Genomic DNA, 10,782 nt, shown 5'->3' with positions numbered 1-10,782 from the left:
TAGAGTATGAGATAGCCATCTTCTAAATCTTCATAGCTGAAGAGTGATTGAGATTTCATGTGAAGGGATTAAAAGTGGACTAAAGGAGGCAGGTACACAGAGAGACATTCAAATAGAGAGGCAAAAACATGAAAGTTTCTCTCATGGTTAAAAAGCTTAGAGGGAGCATGAGAGGCGTCATGTTAGGAGAGATCAGTGTAATGATCCTCTAGATTCATTCTCCATCCAGCCTGTTTACTCCTGACTGCCTGGTTTGTGTCAGCGACAAAGGTAGTTTCTCTCTCGCTCTCTCTTTCTCTCTCTCTCTCCCTCTCACTCACACGCACAAGCACATGTGTGTGCTTGTGCCTGTGACTTTGACTTTGACAATGTGTGCACTGTCAAAGTGGTTAGGTCCTGTTTTGGGGTGCTGAAAGTTAGTTTTGAGGTGAGTGGGTATATTTCATTATTTTAGCATCAAATTCATGGTGGCAGGACTGATGAGGCCATGATGAGGCTCTCTCTGCTGGTCAGGGATGACACAGATGCCATTTGTCATCCCTCCTGGAGATATTCCAAGAAAAAAATGAAATTGTACCACTGAGGTGTAATTAGTCATTTCTGGAGATGCGCCACTAGAGAAATATGGGAAAAATCTATAAATCTCACTGTCCAGACCTCCTGAACCACATGAAGTGACACAGTACATAAACCTGTCCTCAGCCTGCTCCTACGTTAACAAGCCAAGCAGAAATAGCATCCCATCTACATTACTGTACACTTATAACTGCATATACTCCAAAAACTCAACTGAATACCTTCAAAATGTAATGTAGTTTTGAATATTTTATAAGTTGCTGTATAACATGAGTTTATAGATGATGGGATCAGTCCTGCAATATTCATTTGTTGCTACCAACCTCCCTGCTCTCCAAAATAAATCTGATTCAAACATAAAATACATTATATGTGTCAAATTGCATTTCCTGTGGATGTCTTTGGTAAATTATAAGGCTAGTAGGGTTCTACAAAAGACTTTTCTAATGTAACTAACCTTTGTACCATAAGTTATATATTTAGTACATCTCTGTGGCAACAGGCTGCTCGGCTCTTGCTCCATCCAAAAATGGGTATTTCCATCACTCTTACACAAAAAAAGACAGAAAAGTATGGTTCTGACTGAAAAAAATAAAGTTCTCCTTCAAGTGAGAAGCAGCAGAGACTACTAACTGAATGCACCACTTTCTTTTCAAACAAAAAACATAAATATTTTAAGATATTTAAATTGTACAATAGCAGATGACTGTTGAGCTTATGACAGAGGAAAAACAAAGTTATTTCAAACAGAGGTAAAATGTTCTCGGTGGAAACGTGTCCAGATATTTGGATAGGTCGGGATATTAAATGACAGAAAGGCCATTTTGGGTCCTGTGACTCACCTTTGAGATCTCCCCATCGTGACCCACCAGTGTGATGAGACACTGGTGTGTGGACGCACTGAAGACTCGGGCGGTACCTGGCAGAGACAGCGGTAGATTTATGTAAACAAACCAAAAATGCTGGCGAGAGTGAGGAATATGAAGGACACATGAGCAGGTGCATTCATAATGCTGTACTCACAAACTCTGATAATAAGATGGACAAAGTATTGTTAGTCTCACCATCAACAGATGCCGTAGCAACGAGCTGACCACTTAAATCAAAACACACATCCAACACTTCTTCTTTGTGTCCAACCAGTGTGGCCACACAACTCCCACCGACTGCCTCCCACAACTGAAAAACACATGCCAATAAATACATGAATAAAATAAGCACAATAACTAGGACAGAAGCATTTGAACAAAACCAGCCTCATGCATATGCTTGCATGTAGCTGTTAGCGGTACTAAGTAGCTTTATTTTACCCGTCTTCCTTAGATGAAAGCAGTGGGGCGGATAATTCTTACTTGTGAGCATGACTCATCTTGGCATAATTAAGGAATTAGGATTTAATTTTTCTCTTTTAAGTGACAGAGACCTTAGAGACGAGAGGGGAGGGAGAGTCAGTGGGCAATGTTGGAGAGTATTTGTGAGTAAGAGGAGTCATCCATTAAACATCAATACAGCTAGAAGTCATAGTCCAAGATTCCTCACAGTTACACTTTCCTTGGCATGTAGACTAAGTGACTGAATCGGTGACGGCTCACCTTGCAGGTTTTATCCATGGAGCCTGTGACAATGAGTGAGCAATCCCAGTTAAACTGAACACTGCTAATTTCCCCCCTGTGACCAATCAAAGTGTGGACACGTCTGAGGAAAAAAACAAAACAAAACAGCCAGCAACGATGAGTCACTTATGCATTCTTGCGTGAAGCATCTACACGTTATGCGCATTTTGTTGTGCATATATAGAAGCCCCAGAGACACACACACACACACACACAGGCATGAGAGTACAGCTGTGCAGCAATAATGTCTGACCTTCCTGCAGCAACATCCCATATAGCTACAGTGTGGTCGAAGGAGCCGGTGACAAGTTGACTGCCTGCTGTGTTAAAGCACAAAGAGAGGACCTCTGCAGCGTGACCCTGGATGGAATCAGAGGGAGAGCGTCAGCCCTCGCTGTGTTGTGTCCTTCCTCGCTCATATTTCTGTCTTCTTATGGATGAAAAAGGAGCAGCAGAAAGGCTTGACAGTTCAACATTAAAAGGCTTCTAATAGAAACGATGCCAAATTTTGGTTTGGGGTGCAAATCAATACACAAATAATCAAAATAAAAATAGGAATATCCCTCTTTATGCTGTTTTTAGGTTAAAATGTTTTAAAAATATATTAAAAAAAAAGATTTTAAACATGCAGGATCCCTAAAAATATATGCACCTACAGAAAACAATGAAGAGGAAGAGACAATAGTACACAGTACACAGACAAAAGGCATTTCAACAACAAAATCCACCACTGAGTTGGAGTTTGGGCCCTTTGGGCACCACTGCTTGGCAGATTAAAAATTAAATACATCTATGATTTGTGCTTAATGAAATATTATCAGCAAGAATGCTTGTTGATTCCTGTTGCAGAGCCAGTCAACCAGCTCATCACATCACTACTACTCCCCTCAGAAGTCCATGGCTGGATATGTGAGGTGGAAGCTCAATTTAGGACTGATTACCCTAAGAATAGAATGAAAACATGAATCAATGCCTGACTAATGAATGGATGCGAGTCTGGATGCCAGGAGCAGAGAGAAGAAGAGAGGGATGCTGTCAGTGAGATGACTCACAGTCAGACTGGCCACCTCCTCCCCCGTCTCCACATCCCACAGCTTGGCGGTGGCATCCATGCTGCCTGTGGCCACCAACGTACTCTGGGGGTTGAATGCCAGGCACACCTACACCAAACACAACTCTCTTTTACATTTCCTCCTGCTGGACGCTGCTGTACAGTCAAACACGTGGACGTACATTCTTATCCAAGATCAAATGTAATACCAAGGCAACTATGGGAATTCTGTTTAGACTGTAAACTGAGGTTTAGAATGAAATTGTGAGGCTACAGCCCCAACTAACTAAGTACACAAGTGGTAGTGTACATGTCCATCGCTTATGAATTTACTGATGACAAAATGGTATTAAAACAGAAAATAATACTTACTATTTCTGCCATGTGACCTCGATAGGTGTGAAAACATTTGCCTGACTCAGCACACCATAGTTTACAGGTCTTATCAAAGGAGCCAGTGGCAATCTTGTCTCTGAGTGACATATAGATAACATTAAAATATGAAAACTCTTTTGAAAAGCTGAATACTTCTTTGAATGGCAAAGTGAGCAACTTGCAGCTCATTACCCAAAGGGATTGTTGAACGCAATCGCGTAGACCACATTTCTGTGACCCTCCAGTGTTCGCAGCTCCGTGCCTGAGGTGGTGTCCCATATTCTACATGTTCTGTCATAGCTCCCAGTTATGAACCTGCAGAGGGAACCAGATGTATTACAACAACCATTCATTCAGGAACAACGCCAGACTCCAAATAAACTCACCTTGACCCTGATTTATCAAAGGCAACATTGGTCAGAGGGAGTATGTGCGCCTTCAGCTCCTGTAATAACAACCAAAGAAAGAAGGTTACAGAGAATAACCTCCCCGGCAGAAATGTTATTGCTTCATTTGTCTTTAAGATGATGTGTATATCATTTATAATCAATCACAGGGCGGAAAACATCATCTGATCTTCATGGAAACAACCTTATCCCTTCATCAGAGCCTGTCTCAACGTCTGTTTTCCTTTATATACTAATTCGACACAAAAAGAAGAACCTGTTATTGTGTCATTAAACTGCTGGTATGCTCATTTGTTTTATAGTCCTAAAACTCAGCTCCCTACCCACTGCTGCTATCTAGTGTCTATTTGAAGTAGTGCCTGACACTCAGACGCCTCACAAATAAATGTCTAAAGGCAAGAGTCAGAACAGGGTATAAAAACTAACCCTATCACAACCCACTGTTAGATTTGTATGTCCTTTGAGTATCCAAGGGGTCTTAGAAACAAAATACTAGGTTCTGGGCCCCAGACCTGTGGAGACTAGTCGCATTGTTGGCCCTTGTACCTTGGAGGATAGATAGTTATATCATGTGATGGAAGACACATGAGTTCTACTAAAAAGGGTTTGAATGAAAAGTTAAAGAAATTAAGACATTTTGCAACTTTGGATGGGATTTATTTATCTAATCTATATCAAATATGCTATCTTGCAGCATTAACCTCCATCTCCAACAAGTGTCCAGTGTCTGACCTTGGAAAAACAGAACCGGTGGTGGTCCTGCTGGCCCTGTTTCTGTTGAAGCCGGAGGATTAGCTGTCTGACTTGGTCACTCCTGGACTCGGTGATCAGAGGCTCTGATTGCTTGATCTCTGCCACCAACTCATCAGGGTTTGTCCTGCATGATGGGAAAATACATTTTGGAAATTCAAATCACCTGATGGCGGAGATTACCACAAAAATGTCAAATCCAAGAGGATTAAGCTTGAACGATGTAAATGAGGCCCTGCTGGAAGGAAACCTACAACTCCAGAGGTATTAAACTCAGGTTAGTAGCCAAATATAGCAAATATCCACCTCACACACTTGTTCTCCCCATGGAAGCTCATGAGTTTCAATATGAGCTGAACTGATTCAGAACTGATTAGCTGCGCTATCTCCAAGGAAAAGCATTTTCTGATGTAGAAAACAAGTGAGATTTACGCAAAAAGCTCAAAAGCACATTGTAATCATATTTTCTACATTTACCGTATTAGGAAACTACAACTGCATGATGTTACAGCTTCACAAACTTTAAAAGAATTAAGAAGAAGAGTTTGTCCAGAGAGGCTGACATTTTCCTAGTCTTAAAACAATACTCGTATCCAATGTTGCTGTGACCACAAAGAGAGCAACAAGGAAAGTGATGCGGTGTCCCATCTTCTGTTCTCTTATATGAACATATGATGAGCAACAAAAATATTCCAAAAACGAGTTTATAATTACAATATCGATTAGCTTCACGGTTATTGGGAGATGATGATGAATCCAACTCACGCACTCTGGAGTCAAAGTCAACAGGTCGATAGATTTGGTCCTCAATTCTCCTCCTTTCTCGTACTCCAGAATTATCCCTGATGAGACAAGAGCATATCAGACAAGGACTTTCCATCCAATGTAGGCGTCAGCTTTTCGAATGAATCCATCGACATGCAGAAGTGGTCTTTACTCGCATTCTAACTTGAAGCTCAGCTAGTTAGCTACTGTTTGGCTAACTTGAAATCAAAGTTGAAAACTGCATCGTCTGTTGAGAGAAGCCCAAGTATGAGTCTATTTACATTACCTGGAGGATAATATCTGAGAAGGAACCTCTTGAGTTTCATTTTGTGGCGTACGCAGGGCTCATGTCAACAAACCGTTGCTATGGCGGCAGACTTGCCTTCCTTTGCACCTACTACGCATGCGTAGTGTGAATAAATCGCTGATTTATTTTATTCCCATAGTCCAGTACCAGTCAGAAGGAGCAAGCCGCGGGCTCAGATCGGGTTTGCTGATCAAGTCCATCACAATTTGGGTAATAAAACAGTTAATGCTAATTAACTAAGGAAAATCATGGCAACGTTTTAAACTTGAGGATCCCTTCAGTAAGCTGCTGTTTCGCTAACTTCTTTAAATGCAGTGTTGTGTCATGTGTAAAAAATCTTGAAATTCCAGTCTCTACTGTCCAGCCTCGTTCTCTTGTCAGAGCTCTTTTTCACTAAAGACTTGCACTGGCAGCATAACTTGCAGAAAACCTGCATATTTCATTACCTCTGAGGTCAAAGTCTGCGCTGCTCATAAAATTCAAAACTTGCTGACCCTAAACATTTTGTACGTGGATGTAGTTGAGAGGCCGGTATCTCTCAGGTAGTCAGACCGAGGGGTGCTACGGGACATACAAAGTAAAAGCATGGGCTGTTGGGCCAGAATGAAGTCCTCCACCTGGGCTTATCCCACCGCGGTCCTGTCACTCTATGGATTCTTTGCCAACTGCAGGGTAGGAGAACCTTTCCTCACGGCGTACTTGACTGGACCGCACAAGAACATCTCTGCAGAAGTGGTAAGAAGTGCACACGCATACTGCTCTGGGAGTGCTTTCACTAAAGTCCCCCTGTTCTTTTGACTGACGTATGCGTGCAGAGGAACACTGAACCTCCATCAGCGTGCACAGTCTCTGTTTACTGTCTCTCATAGGTGACAAACTACCTGTTTCCTATCTGGACATATTCCTACCTGGCCTTCCTCTTCCCCGTCTTCCTGTTGACTGACTTTCTGAGGCACAAGCCCGTCATCATGGCGCAGGGGCTCTTCCTGGTCACCAACTATGTCCTGACCTGCTTTGTCCCAGGACTAACAGCCATGGTCTTCCTTGAGGTGCACAGAGACATTAAAATAACTATTATTTTACATGGCAGGAGTGTTCATTATATTTCTTTTTATATATTTTACAAGTTTACAAGTCTGACTTATAAACAACAATCATCTGGCTGGTAAACACTACAAAAGGTCCTTCCAAGTACATTTATCTGAACAGTCACTGTATCTCAGTAAGATACAAGCACAAAAGTAGTCACATTCAGGGAGATATGGTGACTAGTTTTCACACAATGAATCTCGCAACAAATTCTTCAGTCATTTTCCAACTGCTCCATGCCATCACAGATCATGTATGCTGCAGTGACATCTACAGAGGTGGCCTACCTCTCCTACATTTACAGCGTAATTCCAGTCGAGCATTACCAAAGAGCCACCGGGTACCTGCGCAGTGCCATGCTGTTTGGATATACATTTGGTGCCATCCTTGGCCAAGTGCTCGTCTCTGTAGCAGGTCTGTCAAGATAAATACTCAACTATAAATACTGTATATGATTGTATCTCTCTGTTTTCTATGTAATAAATATCTCCTAAAAAGCCTTAAAACATGTCTATGTCTTGTCGGAATGTATAAGAGAACTATAAAAAGAGTAGTAAATGATTTCTGAGGATGCAGTGATGAACCATAAACTATAATCTACAGGGTTGGATTACTTCGACATCAATGCTCTCACTCTGGGAGTTGTAAGTGTGGCTTTTGTCATCTCTTTCTGGTTGCCAATGCCCCAGAGGAGCATGTTCTTCAAAGCGAGGAAGGCTGCAGCACCGGGCTGGCAGTCCCAGGGGGAGGAGCCCGCGGGAGCAGACGGGCCTGAGAAACCAGCGTTGGATAAGCATGAAGCGCGCTCAGGGAACAAGACGATGGAGAGCGATAGCAGCACTGACTGGTTCAGCAGGGGAAACGTGGCAAACGCGGGTTCTTTGCTTTGGCAAAGCTTCAGGGAGTCCTACTCCTCCAGGCATTTTTGATTTGATTTTATATCAAATGTGACACCTTAAATCCACACAGTTAAGCACATTTCCTGACGTGTATTTTACTGCATGAATGAGAAATACACAAGGTTCATATGAAAGAAAGAGCAATTTGCCTAAAAACTTTTTTTTAGCGTATTACTACAAATTCATATGAACGCTTAAAATGCAGCATTTATCATGGGGCCTTACTATAATTTAGTAGAATGTCATTTTTTCCCTAATGGAGCAGCTGATTATTTCTGAATGTAATATTGGTCCACATGCAGGACAATAAAGTACTGGTCCCTCTGGTGGGCTCTGGCCACAGCTGGATACGTGCAGGTCTTCAACTACATCCAGCCGATGTGGGACCATGTTGAACCATCCGCTACATCATCCATCTACAACGGAGGTGTAGAGGCTGCATGCTGTCTCGCAGGTAAGCTACTGTGTGTGTTTGGGTGGCCACGAGAAAGAGAATCAGAGAGAGTCGCGAAAATTGAGTAGGAGGGACTCGTAGAGCTCCAATTCACCTTTGCCCATGACTCCAGCTGGATAACAAATCATTCTTCAGCAGCCATTATGGTGGTCATATTCATTGTTGTTGATATTAAACAAACACGCCAACTTCTGTATCTGATTCTAGAATCATAATATCTTATTTAGAAGTGTTATGTGTTAAATGGCACATTTATGTCTATTCGTGCAGGCAAGGAATAGTGTGGAGAGAAGCGTCTAGAGCTATGCTACACAGCCCATCCACTACCATTCATTGTGCTAAGCTAACCAGTTGTCAGCTGGTCTCTGTGGGTCACAGCACCATAATGCAGCACAAATGAGAGAAGAGAATCTGTCATTTCTGGCTCTGGAGAGGTGGACACGAAATGTATTTCCGAAAAAAAAATACTGTTCCCTTACCAACATAATTATGAGCCAAAATGGTTAAAAAATACTTTCATACATTAAACATGTGCAGTTCATTGCACATAAACCATGAAGTCATATGGCCAAAGAGTAAATGGACTCAATTTTATAGAGCGCTTTTCTACCTTAGCGGCATTCAAAGCGCTTTACAGTGTCATCTCATTCACCCATTCATACACACTCACACACTGATGGTGGAGGCTGCCATGCAAGGCACCAACCTACTCATCAGGAGCAATTATGGGTTCAGTATCTTGCTCAAGGACACTTCGACATGGTCACCGGGGTCGAGGATCGAACCAGCGACCCTTTGGTTGCTAGACAGCCACTCTACCCCTGAAGGGGCGGGGAAGTCAGAAATTAATCTCCAACTTTGTCCCTTGAATATAAACAACCTCTGAAATATGAAGCAACAATTCGAGAATACATTCATGAACCAATCCATGGTGAAATAGTGAGCAAAGGAAATATTTTCAGTTATGGTGAAAATGATCAGGCGTCCAAGCAACTCAGATAGAGGAGAGAAACTGCAACACAATCGCATTGCAAAGAGCCGAGATAAAATTTAACAACGTTATTAAAAACAGCCATGTCTGATAGTACATATAAAAAGAACACAAGCCTGCCATTCTTGGACGAGTGATTAAATGGAAAATGCGTATTGATTTTGGAAGGGAATAGCAGAACCCTGGGCCTGTTGGCTTGCTCTTCACTTGGCTCAGCAAGGAAAGAAGAGTAATTACTTCAATTAAGGAGATAGAGTTAGATGGTAATGGATTCTCTGATTATAGCTGATAGCCGATTCCATGAGGTGGTAAAAGGGCTTCGTCACCATCATACGCAGCCTCTGAGGTTTTATTTAATTGATTTCACATCGTCCTTTAGGCAGTGTGGAGGTGTTGTCTGCCAGACACTAATCGCTCCATTTTCTAGGTGCTGCCGCAGCCTTCTCTGTGGGCCACATCAAGGTGACCTGGGCCGTGTGGGGGGAGTTGACGTTAGGCTTGTTTTCAGCAATAGGGGCAGGCGCTTTGTTTCTGATGCCATTCACCAGCAGTATCTGGGCATCTTATATCGGCTATTTCATATTCAAAACATGCTACATGTTCCTCATCACCATCACCACGTAAGTTCAATACAGCCACTGTGGAATTCAGATAACATCCATTATTTTATCAGACTTTCCAGAAGCTTTGCCATTTTAGGTTTCAGATTGCCTCCAACCTCTCTATGGAGTGCTACGCTTTGACGTTCGGGATCAACACGTTTGTGGCACTTTTACTGCAGACCGTCTTTACAGTTATTGTCATCGATGAAGCATCGCTGGGAGTGGACGTCGTGACGCAGGTAAGTTTGGACACACACTCTAGTGGATGGAGGTGTAACAGGAACAATCATCTATGAGCAGCACACAGGGATGCTTGGCTGAACTCCCTTTGAGTCAAGGGGCAGTTTAGACTTTGTGTTGGTTATCCAACTCAAAGGTGAGGACAGAGAGACACCTGGTGGTTGTTATGTACTATTACAGAGATGGTTGCTTCCAATTGAGACAATAATGCTACATTACTCTCTCTGCAGTTCATCATCTATGGGAGCTACTTTGCTGTCATCTCGGTGCTCTTCCTCATTCGAGGGACCTACACAGCCTGTGTGCACCATGCTGAGCAGGCAGCAGCCGAAGAAGAGACGCATGTGGAGGAACGTATGTGAACAAGGTCACCTGACTTTGCAGACATAATAACATTGAGTTTATCAATTCGTTGATGCTAAAATGTATTTATCAATCTTTTTCAATAATAACTGTAAAATGGAGTTCATTTGTTACTTTAAACCAGCAAACGTGCTTTATTTGCTGAACGACCGTGTTTTAGCTGTGCAACATGTTTTCTGTACAATGAAGCCAAATATCACAATAAAGCTGAATGTATCGCTGACTGATGAGATTTGTCTTGCCGCTTGTTTAACTTGGACTACGTGTTCTTTCCCAAACCTCCTGCCTGGGCGGGATGAC

General features: G+C 42.4%; 2 protein-coding genes across 3 annotated transcripts in view; one reads left to right on the top strand and one right to left on the bottom strand.

Annotated features, from left to right (window-relative positions):
- Window positions 1-5,921, bottom strand: part of daw1 (dynein assembly factor with WDR repeat domains 1) — a 10,896-nt gene extending 4,975 nt beyond the window's left edge. For both annotated transcript variants that reach the window (XR_015118115.1, XM_086215643.1), the window contains exons 1-11: window positions 5,824-5,921; window positions 5,542-5,614; window positions 4,755-4,899; window positions 4,002-4,060; window positions 3,808-3,930; window positions 3,613-3,712; window positions 3,242-3,349; window positions 2,443-2,549; window positions 2,169-2,271; window positions 1,641-1,755; window positions 1,419-1,495 (exon numbers count right to left, since the gene is read on the bottom strand). Coding sequence is in view for 1 of the 2 variants with exons in the window: in XM_086215643.1 (XP_086071769.1) it covers window positions 1,419-1,495; window positions 1,641-1,755; window positions 2,169-2,271; window positions 2,443-2,549; window positions 3,242-3,349; window positions 3,613-3,712; window positions 3,808-3,930; window positions 4,002-4,060; window positions 4,755-4,899; window positions 5,542-5,614; window positions 5,824-5,863 (1,050 nt within the window). In the remaining variant the exon portion in view is untranslated. The remainder of the gene's footprint in view (window positions 1-1,418; window positions 1,496-1,640; window positions 1,756-2,168; window positions 2,272-2,442; window positions 2,550-3,241; window positions 3,350-3,612; window positions 3,713-3,807; window positions 3,931-4,001; window positions 4,061-4,754; window positions 4,900-5,541; window positions 5,615-5,823) is intronic.
- A 360-nt stretch (window positions 5,922-6,281) lies between these two features.
- slc19a3b (solute carrier family 19 member 3b) lies at window positions 6,282-10,637 on the top strand. Its single transcript, XM_086215646.1, has 8 exons — window positions 6,282-6,579; window positions 6,714-6,893; window positions 7,182-7,347; window positions 7,537-7,852; window positions 8,135-8,286; window positions 9,705-9,897; window positions 9,977-10,118; window positions 10,350-10,637. The coding sequence occupies exons 1-8, from the start codon at window positions 6,430-6,432 to the stop codon at window positions 10,479-10,481; spliced, it is 1,431 nt and encodes a 476-aa protein (XP_086071772.1). The 5' UTR covers window positions 6,282-6,429; the 3' UTR covers window positions 10,482-10,637.
- Window positions 10,638-10,782: the final 145 nt, after the last annotated feature.

Source organism: Aulostomus chinensis, chromosome 10 (genome assembly GCF_037954235.1).
Source record: "Aulostomus chinensis isolate RoL2024-O1b breed Wild chromosome 10, RoL_Achi_v1.0, whole genome shotgun sequence".
NCBI lineage: Eukaryota > Metazoa > Chordata > Actinopteri > Syngnathiformes > Aulostomidae > Aulostomus > Aulostomus chinensis.
This window is presented reverse-complemented; position numbering and strand designations above follow the sequence as displayed.

Excerpts from the sequence above, each read along its gene's own strand:
- slc19a3b (XM_086215646.1), top strand. The coding sequence starts at position 6,430 with ATGGGCTGTTGGGCCAGAATGAAGTCCTCCACCTGGGCTTATCCCACC. Across the intron at positions 7,853-8,134 it reads AGGGAGTCCTACTCCTCCAG|GACAATAAAGTACTGGTCCC; the intron begins GCATTTTTGATT and ends GTCCACATGCAG. Across the intron at positions 9,898-9,976 it reads TTCCTCATCACCATCACCAC|GTTTCAGATTGCCTCCAACC; the intron begins GTAAGTTCAATA and ends TTGCCATTTTAG.